This window comes from Sycon ciliatum, chromosome 7 (assembly GCF_964019385.1).
Source record: "Sycon ciliatum chromosome 7, ocSycCili1.1, whole genome shotgun sequence".
In the NCBI taxonomy this organism is placed as follows: domain Eukaryota; kingdom Metazoa; phylum Porifera; class Calcarea; order Leucosolenida; family Sycettidae; genus Sycon; species Sycon ciliatum.
In genome coordinates, this window is record NC_088649.1 from 17,514,861 (window position 1) to 17,535,432 (window position 20,572).

A 20,572-nucleotide genomic window follows, 5' to 3' on the forward strand; every position below is an offset into this window, starting at 1 on the left:
AGACGGCAGCTGACATATCAGACTTTGTGCAGTTTGTATACCTCCCAGGGTAATAAAGTAATAAAGGGCTTGTTTCGCATTGCACAGACCACCGTCCGATCAAAACTACCACCCTACGGCCTACCTGGTTTCGTCTTTCCAACGTCTAGCTTTCGATAACATCTATGAAACCGACCAAGTGGCATTTCATTACCTTTGAGTGTGAAATTCTTCCTTGAAACATTTGTTGCCCGCAAAACCGAAGGGAGGAAAAATCAGGAAGGTTTTACTCATGTCATGAGCACAGATATTGTAAATTGTATGTGGTGGAAGCAAAAGCGGTCGTTAAGGTGGCTGGGGCGGTACAACTTTTCAGGGGTCTTTTTGATCACATTTTGACTGCATTTTTGAGTTTATCGGCAAGGCAGAGATGAAATTTGACAATGTTTTCTGGTGAATATCTGGAGAATAGCCTTCTCTAGCTTCCTATAGTTTTATTTTTACTTTCGGACAAAAATTGAAAACGTTTTATGAAAGGTTCGTGTTATAAAAATGCAGTCAAAAATTTCCCAAAAAAGTTGTACCACCCCAGCCACCTTAAAGCCAGGTGGTCTTTCGAACAAGGTCCCACAGTTTCTGTGTATAACTGTCTGTGCAAGGGAAAACGGTCGTTAAGAGCAGATGGTCGCTAAACCCAGAGGTCGCTTACACAGGTTTTACTGCATTGGGGTTGTGAGTTCCAATTGTGCCAACATCGGACTTTTCAAGAAAGCAGTGGAACTATCCTGGACGAATGAAACTGGGTAAGCACCACCGTGACACCGAACTACCTTATGACGCATTGCAACCAGTGTCTTTCCGAAGTTGCCGCCACTCTAGGGTCAAGAGGCTAAGGAGCAAAACTTACTTAGCCGCACAATCTACGTTGACAACGTCTGGGCTGAGCTTGTTCTGCAAACCCGTTGACCCATATTGTTCTCCGCTTGAACTGCTAGAATGTATTGATTCGCATAGTTCCGCTGTTGTACGTCTCACCAAGAGAACCGTGGATAGAATACATATTTCCGTGCGCAGTTCGAAACTTCCAATCGCATCACCACTCATAGTGTGGCGCAGGCCACATATACTTGCCCTCCCGATTGCTTTGCAATTTCGCGTGAGTTCTGAGAGTCACTTCCAAAAGGCTGAAAACGCGTGAACTCTAGAACTGCAGGCTGCATAATTATACATGTACTCCGATGGGATTCGGAACGAGCGCCAACTGGACTAGAGCGATTAGGACGGCACAAGCTACCATTGTCAATGCTTGCTCTCGTTGAGTGTTGGGAAGCGGTCTACATGATTGTATATCCGCAAACGGTATAAAAACCCAGATAACGGCTGTAGTGGTGTGCATGGTGTAAAATGTTGTTTTTTCAGCAACTCTTAGGAAGGCTACTGGTAAATCAATTACGGCAAGTGGAAGTGGCACTGCATCTGCGCCTTGATCCTAGAGGGTGGTGGCGTTCCCACGGCGGATGCGGAAAACTCGGCCGAACCGTGAAATTTATTTATTTATTTATGTCGGCAGGGAATAGGCCTTGGCGGATAATGCTCGAAAAGGTGGCAGATTCTGCTCGAAAAGCAGTGAAATTGGCAGAACCATACAAACCTTATGGCGGGCAATTCCTCGAATTCTGCTCCATTTCTTTTTCCACATACCAAACATGCATGAAACGTACCAGAAAAAGTACCGAATTCTGCCAATTTTTCTGCCGCCATTATCCGCCAAGGCCTAGCAGGGAAGCGCGAGCTCCCATGTCAAGAGCGACACCCATATCCCTAAGTGGCCATTAGTAAATACCGATATTTTTTCCAGACGATATTTGTTCATGTTTCCCCCCTTCCCCTCAAAACCAACATACAGATGCTTATGCAGGGGATGGATATCTTCTAGAAAGAAGTGCGATCTCCTCATGAAACGTGGCTATCAGCAACTGCGAAGTCACTGCTCACCTACGGTTTCATTGACAAAACCATGCCGTGGCTATATTCACAAGGCTGACTTTCCTTTTTGGCATGTCATTAACTACACGTTTCTACAGTGCCGGTCAGCATCTAGACAACGAGATTGTCTAGCAAAGACGAGACTAACAGAGACCAAACCCCTCCCCCCCCCCTCCCAAACGTACCAATATCTTCTCTAAAATATATTGATAATTGTGGACAATCCCTATAGAGTATATCGCCGAAATCGCAACAATCTATTCACTGGTTTGGGGGGGGGGGGAGAGAAAGATGCAAATTGGAAAATCTCTTCTACTCAGTATATTTAATTTTATGTGTGTCTGAAATTTTTTACTTAAGGTGCACGAAGCGTTATGCGAGGGCTTAGCTACACGGTACTGCTGACATTACTGCTGGCAATCTTGCAATCAAGTAGTAGCAAGGCCGAACGCGAAGCTCAAACGTCGCCTCCAAAGTCGCCTCGTACACCATGTCACTCCTACCCAATTCCCGGGAACGATGGCCGCAGATGGCTACTCCTCAGCTGCGTCGCTCGTGGGTTTACTTCGCTTCCCGAGTTGTCTGATGACGTCAGAGGCAGGACAGACTCCTTGTAAGTAAGCTTGTATGTAGCAATTTAGTTAGCAATATTTTAACAGGTACTGAACGACATTTTCCACTATCTTGCAAAAGGCAGAAATTTATAACATAGGAAATTGTGGGCACAAATTATGCGATCGAGTCCACCAACTGAACCAGATTTTGAACCGTCAGACGTGCAGAATCTACCACAAAACTGACCAGGTGTACTGAGACGTTCCACGGCATGAACGTCCCACAATTTCCCATGTTACAATTTTTTCCTTGATTCACCATGCGAAAAGTCAGAAAGTGTAGAGTTTTCCAGAATCTTGTCTACCTGTGTGAGCTACCGTGGATGAAAAATGGCACCACAAACTGGGATATCCGGTCATCAATGTTCTGAAGTTAATCGATATCACTTCAAGGATTGCTAGAGGATGACAATTAATCTGTCAACTGCATCGTATGCTGCGAAAGCTGTGTTTTTTTTAAATGTTTAACTAGTGGCTGTGTCATACGGTGGAATTGAATAGGTAGCATAGCATTGGAGCGAGGTTTTCGTTCTCACAGAGAGTATTACGTGACCCACTGTTCTTTATCATTGTTTTTAGTGATGGCAGCACGGCCTGACCTCGTCCAAAGGCCCTGCGGAAGCAATTCAATGCCCTCAGGGGCTTATTTACACATTTTAAACAAAATGGCAAAGCAACCACCGCTCTTTCCACAGACGTGACAGGGAGAATTAAAATTATATGCACCAAACCCTCTGGTCAATGTTGATCTACGATAAACTGGCTTAAATTTGCCACCACCCATGTTTCGAAACTGCCATCCGGAGCAGTGAAAGATCCAGAAGAAAATCAAAATTTGGACAGTTGTTAAAAATGCCAAATATTAAAAAAGGAGCCAAATCACCGCATACATGTCAGTCAAATGCATACTCGCTCATTACTTGCGCGCCTTCAGACTTTTTTCAGAGAAACAGTAGATTTTGTGCTTTCTTTTTTGCGCGCACTGAAACCCGTGGTGAAGGATTTTTTGTGGTTTTCGCGTTATAAATTATGGAGGCGATTTCAGCAACTTCCACATGTTTTGGCACGGTTGCGAAACGCCTTCGTTACGGGTAATTGTGACCTCTTTGGGAAAGGGTTAGCGTGCCTTTGCCTCCTTCTCTTGCTCGAAGTGCAGCCGTTTCGCTAACTTGCCACGTATAGGCATTGGCGGATTCTGCTCGAAAAGCATTGAAATTGGCAGAACCATACAAACCTTAGGGCAGGCAATTCCTCGAATTCTGCTCCGTTTCTTTATCCACATACCAAACATGCATGAAACTTACCAGAAAAGGTACCGAATTCTGCCAATTTTTCTGCCGGCATTATCCGCATCATCCACGTATGGATAATAGAACAGATTGTTTTTTTGTGTTTTTTTATATTCTATTTTGAATTCGCAAATTCCGTGATTACATAATTTTAGTGATGTAGTGCGTACAAGCAGGATTCAAGCAGGTCTCTTTCTGCACAACTGCAGCTCAGTTGTACGCACTACGCAATTTCCCGCTTCAGATCTGCACCAAATATGATGAAATCACGGAATTCCGCCGTGACAGACACCCATAGCAGAGAAAACCCCAAGCTGCACACTCTGGTTTTCAGGTACTCTTGGTTACAGGGAAGGACAGTTGGTGAGAAAGCAATGAGAAAGACCAGAGAATAGGTTATTGTTTGAGTACGGGAGATATTTCAATGAAGACCGAAGTGTTGTGAAAAAAAAGCCACAGATTCAACTCTTCTGTCGCTTCCCGATTTGTAGTAGGGTAGTATGGTTGCGTTCTCGACCCTGTTGCTTACATTGCACAGTTTAAAGTGTCTCAATGGTTCGTGGCGATTTTACGCCACACCACATTACGCTCGTCGTGTGTGAAGTAGGCTTTAGCAGCAAGTGAACGTTCTTCACGTTTCATGCTCTCGTGCACAATATTTCGCCGAGATTACAGCGAGTTTTCCAGGCAACTCAGACTGTACAACGACAAACTCGCTGGGCTATCACCATGGTTACTTATTATTTTGAAACACACCTAGTAGCTAATGAGCATGATTAGGCACAACACATGTATTGATAACGTGTCCGATCCCCCCCCCCCCCCCCGCCTGAACTGCTATTATTATTTCCAAACCGCGTTGTGAAAGAAAGAACCTCAAATACAAAGTATTTGCTGCTCATCGGCATATGCCTTGTCAGAGTTCCACTTTGCATAATATGCAATGTACTTTCAGAGACGCCTAGTTAGGCCTCGACCAAATATGCTAAAAGAAAGAGCATATTATGCTCGTCGCATATCAGGGAAAACGTCCGTAATATGCCAAAGGCTTAGCAAGATATGCAAAAAGATATGCCAAAATATGCTCGACATGAGCAGAAAGTGTAGATCATTTCAGTAAAATTACAACTTTGGAATATTCATTGGCTTCGCGGCTATCATGCTTATGGTGCAAATCAAAGCACGTGCGGAATAGTATGGCTGGTGCGTGTCCCCAGCAACCGTAGCGATAGTGTTCATCCATGGGGAAATGTAGCAAACGCCTCAACCCAGTGGCGGATCCAGGGGGGGGGGGTTCCGGGGGTTCCATGGAACCCCCTAAATTTTGCAAAGCGTGCTGGTGAGAAAATCGAAAAATAATCATGTGCGCACAAAAAGGCGTCCATCCGATCACGGCCAGTGGAGTCACTGAGCCAAGACTCAAGGAGTACAGACAGTGCACCGCATGCGCGTGCGGTATACCAGTAGATCGATACTGTACGTAGTCTGTACACGTCCGTGATTTACAAACGGACATGAGTCTGTAGCTGTAGACAACATTGGGTGGTTGTTTCCTTTTTGATCTTTCGAAACGATCCAAACTTACCTCCATTGGCGCTGTCATTCACTACTGCCCAGGATGGGTGTGGTGTGGTCAGTATTCCTTGGACAAGTTTTTTTGCAGAAGAGAAAGGATGTTCCGAGTGATGACACTCTTCAACGAACTTCGAATCGTACACGTAGAGTTCAATCTCCTCAGAAGATGAGGGCTCCGACATCCAAGCAAAGTCAGTAATCTTTACCTGCTGCAGCATGCAGTAGTGACTAGTTGTTCCTCCGCAGGAACGGAGTGCTGCGCCAGCGATGTGTTTTAGACGACATTGGAAGGCTTGAACAATTGTCGACACTGTTTCGCTGTTGTTGTTTCTGTCACTGAAGTGAAGACGATGCTCTTGTCCTTTGACTATAGCATTTCGCTTCGTAAAAATGCCAAAAATTTCCGAAAGTACAAATGGACAGGGAAAGTAACTTAGTTGTCATTTCAGCATTCCTGGCTCTCAACGTACGCATGGCTTGCATATTCGATCTTTACAAGAAGTTGAAAGGGTCTTTATGCCCTCACTGAACCTGTGTGCCAGTCGATTGCATACATGTATGTGATTATTTGTCCGTACTAAATAATATTATGCAATGTAGGGTAAGCAGCAGCATTATTTTGGCCCTGTATACAGGTTTTCCATCGTCCACCACACCACACCTGCGCTCTCCAGCGATGGTGGTGTGCTGTGGCAACGTTACGTGTCGAGGCCGGCTGGAAAGCACAGTTGTGGTGTGGTCGATGATGGAAAAATATATGTCCGTAGTGTATTTTAAAAGCATGCGATTCCCACTAACACAATCGGATTGTCGTAATTACAAGTGTCAACCGCACAACTTCAAAACAATCTGATTCCATAATATTTTGGCTGTTCAATTTTGGTTCGACCGGAACCCCCCTGTATAGATCTCTGGATCCGCCCCTGCAACCAATCCAAATTCATCCATAAAAGGCATTTCTGAACATATTTTGTCCATAATAAGAATGTTTTGTCCTCATTTTCTTCAGTATATTTAATTATATGCTGGCTTCATTTATCCCTTTGTTGCTCAATATTCCATACATTATGAACTTTCACCCAAAATATGCGGAAATATGCGCAAGCATATTTGGTCGAGGCCTAGCCTAGTACTCAAATTATGAGTACTAGACGCGTCTGAAAGTACATGTACCGATAATCGTATATTGATTAAAGTCAATCGGCACTTGTTTGATTTCATGTAAAATTTCTTTTTGTGCATCCAGGAATATGCGATACAACCATCTCACCCTCGACGATCCAGAAACATTCAGAGGCATGTTCGTTATGTTCTTTTTGTAAGTGGATATAATCAAATTAGCACACAATTGCAACAATTTTGCCTTGCCAAGTTTTCCTGTTCAAAGTATGTGCAATGTGAAATACTTTAAAACAGTTTTTCCGGTACAAAAAGTAGTGAAATACTTGGGAGAGGATACGCTTCAGATTTTTACTTTTCGAACGTTGGCCGACTAGGTCCAACTCAGTCAGGCTAATTCTAAGTTACACCTAGTTCCTCAGCTCCCTGCAGCACACAGGAAAAACCTAGACATTGTGCTGTTTCCCAAGGGGGTGCGCGAAAATAGCAACATTTGTAAGTGATAATATATGACTTATTGGAGTGAGTGATGAATGCATGACAGTTGAATGGTTCCAGGGTTCTCACCATGAGTTGTAATCAAACTGTATTTTACTACTCCCTGATTCGCATGCTGCCTCAAAGGACTGGACAGCTTTTCAGGCTTTCACCAGATGATACTGAAATTATTGTGGGTGTCCTAGAAACTTGTATGCAGTACTCTCAGGGAGGGTTGTTGTAGCTCGAAATACCTACTTTGTAGGGTATAGAGCCTTACACGCATAGAAAGAAGGGAACAGAGCCGTTCTGCTGCTTCTGTTCTACCTCCGAATTTCAAACCTTTACCGATCATGCGACAACAATAGGTAAAACAGTTAAACCCAGGGTTTAAGCAGAAATGCTTCGTATTCCTCCTTCTCTGCCAACTTCAAAAGTTAATGAGACTTCCATTATGTATAATGCTGTTTAAAAACTGTCCTTGTCTAAAGTCTCTCTGTTTCTCTCTCTCTCGCTCTCTCTCTCGCTTTCGATCTCTCTCTGTCTCTCTCTGTGTTTCTCTCTCTCGCTCTCTCCTTCTCTTTCTCTCTCTGTCTCTCTCTCCCTCTCTCTTCCCCTCTCTCTCTCCCTCTCTCTTTCTCTCCTGCCCTCTTTCGCCCTTTGATGTCCTTTCTTTCTTCTCCTAACATCATACCCTTCTATCAATTTCCATCGAGAGACTATACACAAAATAATGCAACTGTCGTCTCTTTTCTATGGGCCAGATGCGCGGTGCGCTACCTTTTTACATCATTCAGAGGCCTTTCGCGCAGAGCGTAAAATCAAAAAACACACTTCCCCGCTGGTTTGAAATGAAACTTCGTATGGAACTGGAGTTCATGCGCCAAAATTGGAGATCGCTTAGATACTTGAACGACTCAATCAGAAGCGGATGGACTCGCACAGGAAATTGTGGGTTTAGAAGGTTTAGAACGTGATGGGGGCAAGTCAGTGCGCCGCTCACTGACCCATAACCACAGTTCCATACTCTTGTTTATGCACTCTTGATTTCCATCTTTTACTCGTTCTCATTGTCTTTCTCAACCTACTTCAGGTCTCATGATAATCATTTTTGCGTTTTGTTCTTGTCCAGGAATTTGGGATACAACAACATTCGCGTTTTGAAGAAAGGCATCTTTGACGACTGCAAGAATTTGCACTTACTGTAAGTTGCAGATATTATGTTAGAACAATGTCTGTGTTATTATCACAGTAGTCGAAGATCGGACAAATATACAAAGAGAAAAACAGAGATCTACTGTCGTGAGGCATGTGTCGTTGTTTAGGAGACGACCAATCGCGACACTCGCGCCAATGGCCTTATCAGATTTGAAAGTCCAGTCGTAATTATACGACTCTTTGATGACGCACTGAGTATTAGTATACCCTGATCGATTGTTACAGTCCCTCACACCCTGGCTATCGGGAGATAACATACGGAAGTATCAGTACTCAGTACCGAATTCTGGCAATATTTCTGCCAGCATAATCCACTGATGCCTACTCGCGAGATATATGCCTTTGGACAATCCTTAAATAAAAATCAATCAATCAATATGGCGCTCTGACGGCACTTTACGTTACTTATAATAGTATAGGTCATGACATTTGAAACAAGCATGTATTAGCACTTTAGTAGTCCAGCAGTCTATCACGTTCTGTTCGTTCTGTAGTGGATCTGGGTCCATATTTGTGTTATAGTGTTTGACCTTTGTCTATGCATTATTCTACCCCAGTGCCATTTATGTCTGACTGGTGACATCATGCATACTACGCACGTGCACCGTACGACCTTGCGGCATTCACACTGTATGCTGCTGGCAACTCATGCTACTTATCTATAGGTTTTATTCTAGTAATTAGTTAGTTGAAAACAGGACGAAGTTGAGTGTTGTTGTGTGTTTTAGATGACTGCGAAAGTCATTACACGTTCCACTTCACCAGGTGACTTGGCCTAATGGGTAGACAGATGACCATGTTCGTTTTTTCACGTGACAATTCCTCTGGTGTGTCCCCACAGTGGTTTGCGAAATAACGCAATAGAGACTATCGAACCAGATGTCTTCGCCAAGAACACCAAGCTGGTCCGGTTGTAAGTATTATGTTAATGTGTGTGTGTGTGTTTCATAGAATACTGTTTGAGAACAAAAAAGGTATTGGCTAGTACTCATGTGATCACCATTCGAAGTACAGTGCTGGCAATTGAATTCCGCCCCTTTAACGATGCGTTCACATTCTAGCGGTCTCAATTTCGTAGTTTTACTGTCCCGTGTTGGGCCTATGCTATGTGAGCGCAACGCTCAGGGGTCGGATTCCAGTTACTAGCACTGTTGGTTCAGCTTAGGAAAAGTACGATGGCGGCAGATGTCCCTTGCGAGCAACTACCGCCCCTTGTACAGCATGCTCCTCTCTTTTCACAGTATCACGCTGAATTGGCCATGGCCATGATTCGAAGCCGGAATCTTTATTGAACTGGGTGCATTGTTTGTTCAGTTTGTTTTTGATTTACAAATTTCTAGTTTGTGTCCTCGACAGTACAATGTACAACTTCAAGACGATCGAGCAGAAATCAGAATAGCTGGTGGCCAGCAGAAAGAGATTGAGGGAGTGCAGCGTTGCTTACGTTTTCGTTGCAGATCAGTCAGATACGTGTACTAGATCTGTCCATATTGTTCCGTTCCGTGGTTCAGTCATAAATTTCCGTTTGTCTTTGTCCAGGGGCTTCAGTCAATGCCCACAAGCTACTGGTCACTGAATATAATAATTTGATATGTTGCCCACTTATCAGTACTGGGCGTCGCCAATGTAGCCTTGTTTGGGTATGTGGACCTTAGACAATGCGTCGGGTGTAGATATAGTTCTACAACGGTCCTCTCCACATTCATGATCACTGTGCTGTTCACAGTGATAATCGTTCTGATAGGAGATACTCTGCACGCAATATATTCAGAACCGCCGTTATCATGAATGTTACGAGGAGACTCGTAGAACTCCAATCGGAGTTCGCTGAGGCTCCTCCAATAAGTGTTTTTGTGTGCCACTATCCATGTCTGCTGCTCTTAGGTACTTGCAACACAACTCGCTCGTCGAGCTGCCACGTGATGCGTTTGGGAGCGTGGGTTTGCATGCGTAAGTGTGTTGCTGATGCTGTTGAATTTTATAATACTTTTTATGGTCGCAGCACAAACAGGCGGAAGCGCCCTCTTTTGTTCATGTGAGCGATTTGGCACAATAATTCGAAAATGGTAAGGGGAGGGGGGAGGGGAGGAACATCACAAAAACAAACCTGCGCCATTGCAGAAATGGCAACACAGATTATTAGCACAGGCGTAGCTTGTTAAATATGTCGAATACACGCATGATTCATTCTGTTCATTAGCTGGGCATGCATGCAGTCACTCTGGATCATGAATGTGAATAAACCGTTATGTGGGTATAACCAATGTGCATAACCATATCCATCCATCCGCGTTTAGAAGTAAGTAGAGGACACTGTAGCGAAAGGAATGGAAAAAATAATTCTGGTCTGATATTTAAATAATCGACGCGGAGACAACAATTGAGAACAAATTTTGCTGTCATCGCCACACAATATCGAAGTAATGAACGTTTTTACAAAATCTATTTTCATATCGCTTGTGTCACATGTCTTTTAAATCTGGACACCGAATCACGGGTGGAGAGGCTAGTGAACACAATACTCGCCCGAACACATGCAGAAAGAGACAATTAAAATGACATCGAAATTGCTTGTAGTGTAGTTTTCTATGGGTTTCATAAATTGATGTAAATAGAGAGGTTCTGCAAAGCTAAATTGCGTTAAACCTTTCGTTCTACGTCATGGAGAGATTCCTAGACTCCCAGTTTTCTTCACCCCCCATAATCCAGGATAACTAATCTTGTCCTTAATCTTTTCTCCCCTTCCATCGTCATCATAACATTGGGTTTGATTGCCAGTTTGACTTGCGATGTAAAATACATGCAATACAGCAATACAATGGGTATCCAGTCAGTTAGGCGCGTGACCTTTCGTCGCAAGACATTTCGAGGTGGTCAATTCATCGAATGCCATTTCGCCACTGGGCTGTTTCGCAGCTTGATTTTCGGAGAATAACACATTCGGCGAGTTCATTTCGGAGTTTTTGGGTACGGAATCCTATATCTTGATGACTCAATCATGGAAGTTCATCCTGATTTTACTGGCCTAACTTTGCGAGACAATCCTGAACTAGTCAATGATGGGTGTGAATACTTGCAAGACAAGAGAGGAAGGAACGCGACTGTGCACTGCAGCTGCGAAAGAAAGACGAGCTGTCCTGCAGAGGCTGCATGAAGACAAAAAAGCCACACTGAATCAGGACTCTTCCCACCAGTTCGTCTTGGGGTCACTGGGAAAAAAGGAATAGCTGTGGTGAGCTTGCCATCTTCCGTGGCTCTGAAGCGAACAGAGCGCAGAGCCCGAAATGCAGCCCATAGTGTTCCGCCCACACCAACTAACTTGGTCACGCTGGTATTACTGGACATGTACTGGTGCATTACTGCATTATGGCGCGATTTGTCTGCATAGACGCCGAGACCAAGACGCCGAGACATTTGAAGTCGGCAGAGCAGCCTGGCCCCGCCACCACTTCTCGCACATATTCGGGAATATAGTGGATTTTCGTATCAAAATAAAAATAAAAACAAACATGAAAATGCACGGCGGCCCAGGAGGCACCCCTTATCATAATGTTTAATGTTTCTAGGGATTTTTGATATTCGCAAAACCAGTCTAACATTTTCACTATGTATTTTGGCAACTCTGTGTAAGCGACAAGAATTCTGTGAAATGTTCTGTAGTCGAAAACCCTCTCTCAAATTGGTAATCGCCTAAACAGCAAAACAAATGTCACTTTGCCCGCCAGCTGCTTGGACTAGACCACCAAAAAAGTGTGTGAACGAAGCTTGACAAGATGCTCACGCAACCGGTTGATGAATGAAGCACAGGGTGAAAGTGTTCGACAGAAAGAAATCTTCACTCCATCATGTTTCCAAAAATTACGAAACCACAAAGAAATGTCCTTTTTTGCTGCCTGCGGCCCAAATATTCTTGTACAGTAACATCTGTAACTAAAGACCACCGTGACTAGCGACCAGCCTGGTACTACAGTAAAACCTGTAACTAAAGACCACCGTGACTAGCGACCAGCCTGGTACTACAGGACACTTCACTAGGAACGGAGGGTCTCTCATTCATATAATTATGGTTGTGAAATACAAACCTCTAACTAAGGACCACCTGACACTAAAGATCGCTTTCTCCGGTGCCAAGGGGTGGTCGTTAGGTACAGGTTAGACTGTTTCTAGAAGGGATGGCTGTATGCATTTAGATCATGATGACTGTTTGAATGTCTTCCTGTGCAGTCACATACACCTGGACGACAACCCACTGGCAACGGACTACCGCCTGTGTGGTGGACTGTACACCGACAGAGAGAAGAGCAAGGAAATCCTGTATTCCGGGTTGTCGTCGGAGGTAATCAAGAATGTCGGAAACGGTCAGTGTTAGGAATAAAGAACGCTAGTCGATTTTTAAAAATGAATGCAGTCCTGGCCCTGCGTCTCTCGTGGAGTCTAGTCTGAATACGTAGTGTTCCTCTCATCATGGGCTTTGCAGAATGCCTAATACGTACGTCGTGTGGAACCACTTGTTATTGTACATAACTAGTCCATCATACATGATAGTGGAGTTCAGTAGTATGTTGACGTTTCGGTTTGTCACAATTCGTCTTCGCTTAGCTTCCCCTTTCTGTATGTATGTATGTATATTTTTATTTGAATTCGCAAGTACACACGGGCTACAAGCCCAATTACATGGAAGCGAATGCCATAATGAGGCCAATTAAAAAAACAAGGTGGAGGAAGGAGGAGGACGGTAGCAAAGCAACAGGGAGGACAATTCAGGAGCAAAATCAACAATTGCACAAATGTGAGAGCACCTGAGACCGAGGTCAAGAAAATTATAACATACAAAGTCATAACAAGAAGTCAACTGGATGTGAAGTAGCACAAGCAAACATTTCCTGACAACGAGAAGGGCTGTAACTACAGCCACAGAAGTAGCTGCTGTAGCAGCAGCAGCAACAGCAGCAACAACAACAAGAACAGCAACAACAGCAACAAAAGCAACAGCAGCAACAACAGCAGCAGCAGCGCCGTGCAGACTACTCCAAGGGGAGTATGGGACTGAGAACACAGAAGGCGGGAGAATTCACGGAGTTTGCAGATCTAGCCCGCCAGCGTGAAGGGCAGTGCGGCTACGGCGAATTCACTGGGACGATTGAGTAGTCTTCTATGTTTATTACACAAACCTGTGCCTCCCAAGTTGGGTGGACCTGGGCCTTCCATGTTGGAAGGTTGTTGGTTTGCGCCTTGGAGAAGTCTTGGAGCTACATGTGGTTGTCAGGTCGCCGAATGTCTCAGCACATGCACACCTTGTCAGTTTGTGTCATTCTGTCGCAGTCGCTGACTGTATAACTTTTAAGATCTGGTTACGCTGGTGGACAGTTAGTCATAACCCGTAACATCTTGGACGTCTCCTTTTTGACCATAATATATATTTTTAATAGGGCAATCCACACAGGCCTTTTTACAGGGTTGTCTATCAAGTTTTTTTATATTTATATATTTTTAGCTTTTGAGTTCTCTGGATGTTGTTACTAGTGTTCTTGTTAAACTACATGGGCAATTTTTTTGTTATTGTTTTTCTCCTTTTGAATTGAGATCATTGACCTTATTAATTTTTGAAACTCGGATGTTGAGCCATAAATAAATGTGGAAGAGAAAAAGACATATGGATACGAGTTAAGAGTAACTCTCCATCACTGTAACATGATACTATAATTATACAGTCAGAAAGTGCAACAACTAGGCACAAAACTGACAGAGTACTGAAACATTCGACGTCCTGACACCTAGCTTCAACACATCTCCGTAGCGCTAACCGACAGCCTTCGAACTTGGAAGGTTCAAGGTTATGGAAAGACCAAAGAGGGGAAGGCAAGCGCAACGAAAACGAGCAAAAGCTACAGTCCCAACGGAACAAAGAATGTCGATTGTTACTGGACGATGACGAGACCAGTACGAAATTTGACAAAGCGGTCTAACTACAATTCGAAGCAGCAAAGCAGCACACCACCCAACTTGGGTGGGTCATAATATCAAAGATAAGTAAAGAAAGGGAAGCTTTGCGAAAACGATGTCAGGACGTCGAATGTTTCAGTACTCTGTCAGTTTTGTACCTAGTTATTGCACTTTCTGACTGTATGATGTTACAGTGATGGAGAGTTACTCTTAACTCGTATCCATATGTCTTTTTCTCTTCCACATTAATTTTTGAGTATGTTTAATTGCATTTTTAATCCATTGTGTTAATTTGTGCCTGTAAAAGAGGCTTGTAACTACATGAACATTTTGGATGAACTTCATATGGAGCATATCACCACTGCCTTCATAATACTCCCATGCCACCCGCATAACACTTTACTGATCGCTTACACTGCCTTCGCGCTGAAACACTGGCATTGCATACCTGCCATGGGACGAAACCTATAGTGAAGAAGACCACACAACCCATAGCCCCAGTCTCCTGATGATTGCTTTACAGCATGAAACTCGTGAGTAGAGACATTTAATCACTTTTTTTGTTCCACCGGATTTTCGTGTGCATGGAGCATATTATGTACTTCAGAAGTTTGTGCTAATCATGTTCCTCCCTGGACTGTTTTTCGGATCTGCATTGTAGTTACGGAAGTATGCAGTAAACCATGCTATTCGTTCAGGCCCGAGTATCTGAACGTCTGCCCGAACGCGTTCTGCAAGGGGACTGTGGGCGACCACCAATGCATCCCAATCGAGCCCGGTAAGCACTGTATCTTGCATGGTATTTTGTACGTTAAATCTTTCATTTGCACGAAACGCACAGAACCACCAGAACTTTTGACATACAAATAGAGTAAGACAGGATTATAGAGAAACTAGCAGCACCACCGGCCAGCGTTGCCTGGCCGAATGTGGCATGCGGGTGAAGCAAGTACGTGAATAGCACACGTGCTCAGCACGTGGTGGTGGCCAGACCGCTGAAGTCCTGGTGAGGGAGGTTCTTCATCGTTGGAAGGAGAAGGAGGGACGTCTGTTACGCCTTCGGGAGGCTGGTTAGGGTTGTCCATCACCTGGTGGCGGATGAAGCGGCTCAAAAAATTCATAAACTTACGAACAAAAGTGCGATGCGCTCTTCACTGCAGATCAGATGCAGAGTGCAGTCAGTGCAGATCTTTTGTATCCTTTTGTTGCAGATGTTTCTATAATTTTGCAGAGAACGGTTCACGTGGTCCGCAGCGCTTGTGCGGCTGCTAGTGCTACCTGAATAGTATGGCCTAGGCTGTAGGTGGCTACATGATTCGCACGCTTCGCGTGCTCAGTGCTTCTGCGCGCGGCTGCTACTGCTACTCGTACTGATCGTGTCTGCTACCACCTACACTGTTCGCACGCTTCGCGTGCTCAGCACGTGGTGGTGGCTACACGATTCGCACGCTTCGCGTGCTCAGTGCTTCTGTGGCTGCTTCCGCTAGCTACACGATTCGCACGCTTCGTTCGCACGCTTCGCGTGCTCAGTGCTTCTGCGGCCGCTAGCTAGCTACACTGTGCTACACTGTTCGCACGCTTCGCGTGCTCAGGGCAGCGCTGCTCCGCAGCGCTTCAGCGTGACACAAAAACACACGTCACAGGTGCCTCTTCTTTATAAGGAGCGTGACACACACACACACAGACACACGTCACAGGTGCCTCTCTTTTATAAGTAAAGATTGAGGCAAGAGGAACACAAAATGGAAGTAAATAGGGCTGTTTTTTGTTGTTGTTGTAACTCAGAGTTGCATGGCAAAAACCAATCATCAGACAACATTAGAAGATTAGAAAAAAACGCAGGTATATGAAGGCAAGCAGAGGAGATAGAATAATTTAGTGCAGACGGTATGATAATCAACACCTCCCAGAGGCAGTTCGCTCTGACGTGCCAGAATCAACACCTCAAGTGCTGGATGCCTATGAGAAAGTGAGGTGTATGTATGGTATTAGAAGAGGGCCAGAAATTGCTTTAAGATCCATACGGTCCAGATGGTCTCAACAGACCGGGGCTCTACCGACAATGGCTGGTTGTAGAAAGGTCACTGTTTCCTCCACCTTGTTACATGCTGCCAAGCAAACAACATGTACAGGTATATTTATATACATGTAGCAGTACTCTCAGGACAGGGCCTGGACCAATTTTCGTCTGATGATCGATTCAATTCGTGAAACTCTGAGTCGCGAAACCGCAACAGCGCGTTCTTCTGTCTGTGTATTCCGCTCATTGCGTTCGTCAAATGGAGCCGTCTACGGACCGTGGAAGAACCGCACATGGAGAACGAGATAGAAAGAGAGTGTTTGCAGTACGATTTGTATTGCATTTATTGGATTCTAAAAGGTAGCTCGAGCCACTGTGTACGTGAAACACGTCTACAGAGGAAACGCTGTTCTCTCTTTTTTAATTTGTTTTCTAGCATGCATGGACAATAGAAGCAGCTTTCCATATCTGCAGTTACATTGAGCCATGGTGTTTTTTATTTTTGTGATTCCTTCCCGGAAGCAAAATGCTGGTTTTTATACCCCGTGTGTAGTTACCTACGTCACAGAGAGTGTAAGATAGCTACATTCGAATGACTATTGAGCACTCTGCCGAGACGGAGGACTCTCATTTGTACATCGCGCAGTCAGTCAGCGATATTTGCAATAATAATAATGATAATGCATGGACTACGAAAATGATAGTCGTATGGGGATACTTATGCATTTCCTGAGACTTCTGACAACTTGAAAGTACCAAAAACTCGATTTTCTCACTTCGTGGCCAAAATTAATAATGACACGAAAATGCGTGCTACTTCATAGCGTTTGAGAACGTTTCTACAAATGGAGAATTCCTGCACACCGTTGCTCTACTTCATGAAGTGAGAAACTTCGAACGAACTTCCCCAACTACGGACCAGAAACATGCAGGATACGCGAAGCGAACTTTCATGCGAAGTTTTGGGGGCTCGAAAGAAGTCAATGGGTTCATGACGTGCACACGCGGACTTGTAAACAAATAATTTTTATTTCAGGATTACCCAAAAGCGGACGCCTATCCGGGGGATCTCCTATTGTGAACTGTGAAAATTCTGGAGAACACAAATGCCTTGCGAAAATCTGTACAAACTTTCGCAAGGCCTGTCGCGGAACTTCGTGCGCATTTTCCTTTTGCAGGACCTCTCCATTGCAAGAAGTCACTGGTTGGTTCAAGGCAGCGTATTCACTAGTCTCACCCACACGTTTGCCTTCGAACGACACAATATAAATACGCAGAGTTCGAAATAAAAATATGGCAGAATTGTTTTGGCTATTTAACCTTATTTATTGTACTGTAAATAGACTGACATGATCACCCCTACACTTTCGGCGGATTTGACGTCATTGCATTATCCTCCTGATCCAAGCTGCTGGTCAGCCAGCATAGAGTACGAAATTGGTTCACAAATCGCATGTTGACACAGCAAGTTGTTTTTTGTGGAGCGCTTGGGTTGCAATAAAGCCGATCCCTATGGTCGGTCGAGCTGCCTCTGCCTCTTCGCCACTTCTGCCATTCTATGCCTCATCGCTGCCTTGCAGCTTTCTGCTGTCAAATGGCGTGTAGTTTTCTGTAAAAACAACTGGGCAAAAGCGAACTTCTTTCTTTCGAATCCATGTGATGACCGTCACATTTAGTTCAGATTTTGTTCACCTTTTTCTAACTTGAACTTTTCTCAAACCTGTGGGAACTGATACATCCATGTTGGTGTTGTTTTTTTGTTTTTGTTTTTTTTTGTCATCAAGGAAAAAAGTTTGAATTTTACTGCGGTGGAAGCGGACATAGGCTCGCAATGACAACAAGCGAAGAGGACACATTCGCGCCATCCGAAGCCGCATGCAATGCAATCAATGGCTACCTGGCAAGGAACAATGATTTAAGGTACGGCTGCGCCCAGGAGCTAGTGGCCCAGGTCCGCAAGCACTACAATCTCGACTACACGCCAGTTGCGTGGATCGGAAATATCTACAAAGGGAACGCTTTCGCCACCAATGGATATACGTATGCGCCAACAACCACCAAGCTGTACCGTGTGTGCTATAGCTGTCGCGAATTCCCTCACTGTTATGGCCGCTAAGGTTTTGCGGGTGTTAACGGCCGTGGTGAGTTCCCTTCCGGAACGGACACGATAATGAACTTACTTTGGATGATCTACGTACATTGCCCAAAACGTTTCCCATATTCGTTTTGGTAGCTTCTTTTTTCCATCGAATTTTACCTCTCATAGAAATTTCGGTGCCACAGTGTGGATTTTTAACACTGCATGTTTTGTATAGGTTTTTGGCCAATCTTCACCGGCCCGCACGAATAGTGCATAGAGGTGCATGTAGAGTGTATGGAATGGAGACTTTGTTTCGTCTGTTCTTATTCCTTCGATGCCAGTAAGAACCCTGTTATGATCTTCATTCCCACTGCCCCCGTTTTTCCATGCTTTTCCATGGTGTTACTAATGTAGTTATGCATTCATCTTCTTCACACCGTGTTCCGCCACTAGCAAGGCTTTGCTGTGTACCTTTGCTGCATGCATGCGCTAGTCAAGCATCTGTTTTGCTGATTCTTCTAACCATGCATGATTTGACCGTTGTTTCTGCAATGATGCTGCAGTTCCGTGATGCTAGTGCTGGCAGGCTGACATTGGCCGATTTGTAGTGGTGAGGTAGACAAGTACGAGACTCAACTATTCACATCGTGTCTTGGATGGCTAAGTGCAAGTCTGAAAACTCTGAAAGGCAAGTTATGGTACCAGAATTAGTATACGAATAAGTGACATGTGTGTGTGTGTGCGTGTGTATGTTTGTACACGACGCAGAGCACCACGCATCATTCGTTGTAACATGCCCATAGCCAATGGCATAGGCAATCATCATACAACTACAATAATAATCGCCTAGCTAGGGTTTGAAACGTTTAAAAATAACAACGAATGATGCGTGGTGCTCTGTGTTTTGTCGAAGATTGCTCTATTCGAATGCATATTGAGCACTCTACTGAGTTCGAGGACTCCCATTAACGTCTTATATGTTTTTAATTTCTCAAATACACGCTGGCTACAAGTTCTATCACATGGAAGCAAATGTGAGAATAGAGTTAAAGAAAGAGATTTTAGCAGTAGGACGACGATAGCAAAGTAACAGCCAAGACAATTCAGTAGCAAAATAATATTGACTGTATGCATCTAAGATGGCCGACAACTTTTTGCGGGGCAAGTTACGCCATACTTGGCAGCAGGGAGTCGTAAAATACCGGGAGGCGACACGAGATGCACAACCGCGTCGGATGATTGACTCAGCTCGGGCACGAGTGCTGAGGGAAAATATAGAATCCCCATGAGGTCAAAGCGGCGCAGGTCATGCACAAAGGACCCGTTCGCTGTTTGGTCCCAAAAATCCAAAAAATAATCCTGCTCCCAAGGAATCGTCCGAGTGTCAGCAGTTGATTTGGTGATTCTAAGTTTGTGCCTTGACGGGGTAAAGGATGATGGAGCTTGACAGAGATGCCTGCCAAAGTGATGAGTCCACCGTGGAAGATGTAGATGACGCCACGTGTCCACTTGGAGACCTGAGTTGTGGAGATGTTCAGCTGTGGACTACTGGTGAGATTCTCTCGTCTGCATTTTTTGGTCTCGTCTTGTCCTTGTGAACACGAATGTATGATCTGTAGCATACTAAGCGCCCCAAACTCACCCGAAAAATGGGAGTCTGCCCACGGTGCATTGTCTGTTCACTATGACATGTGACAGTGTTGAAACTGTGACAGGATATTATTTTATTCATGTCCTGAAAATTACGTGTGTACCTAGTATGTAATTTGTTGACATTATAATTATGTAAACCTCCGCCCCCAACCCTTGCTTTGCCTATGTGCAGATCCATGTAAGAGTGGCAGTGCCACCATGGTGTACAGGCCTATGGAAGGTGAAATAATCCATGGAATTTGCGAACTGCTGACAATGAGACAGGCGAGTGTTACTGAGGCGATGGAGTCATTCCTACATGTTATCAGGACACAGTTACACAAGGCATCAGGTTTTGGAAATCTGCTACGCCAGGAAGTGTGCCAGCGGAAGGCATGCAATGGTGCTGGCATTTCGCAACCATGGCAACAAGTGCTCTCCAGCATCTCAACAGCTTTTCCCAAAGTGAAGCTCTGTATAAGACACAATATGACACAGCTAAAAACAACTGAAGCAGTGACATGTGAATGTTGCACGAGCATGCGTGTGTGTGTATGTGTGTGTGTGTGTGTATGTGTGCGGCTGTGCCAAAGCCTAGAGTGTTCATTTGCGGCTGTGGCAGGGACTTCCGTCGGCCCAA

General features: G+C 44.5%; 1 protein-coding gene across 2 annotated transcripts in view; it reads left to right on the forward strand.

Moving 5' to 3' along the window:
* LOC135821126 (amphoterin-induced protein 3-like) overlaps nucleotides 1-19,012 on the forward strand; it is a 29,220-nt gene extending 10,208 nt beyond the window's left edge. For both annotated transcript variants that reach the window (XM_065334191.1, XM_065334192.1), the window contains exons 2-9: nucleotides 2,326-2,578; nucleotides 6,690-6,761; nucleotides 8,172-8,243; nucleotides 9,099-9,170; nucleotides 10,142-10,207; nucleotides 12,482-12,615; nucleotides 14,862-14,978; nucleotides 18,005-19,012. In XM_065334191.1, coding sequence (XP_065190263.1) covers nucleotides 2,326-2,578; nucleotides 6,690-6,761; nucleotides 8,172-8,243; nucleotides 9,099-9,170; nucleotides 10,142-10,207; nucleotides 12,482-12,615; nucleotides 14,862-14,978; nucleotides 18,005-18,336 — 1,118 coding nt within the window. In that variant the 3' untranslated portion in view covers nucleotides 18,337-19,012. The remainder of the gene's footprint in view (nucleotides 1-2,325; nucleotides 2,579-6,689; nucleotides 6,762-8,171; nucleotides 8,244-9,098; nucleotides 9,171-10,141; nucleotides 10,208-12,481; nucleotides 12,616-14,861; nucleotides 14,979-18,004) is intronic.
* Nucleotides 19,013-20,572: the final 1,560 nt, after the last annotated feature.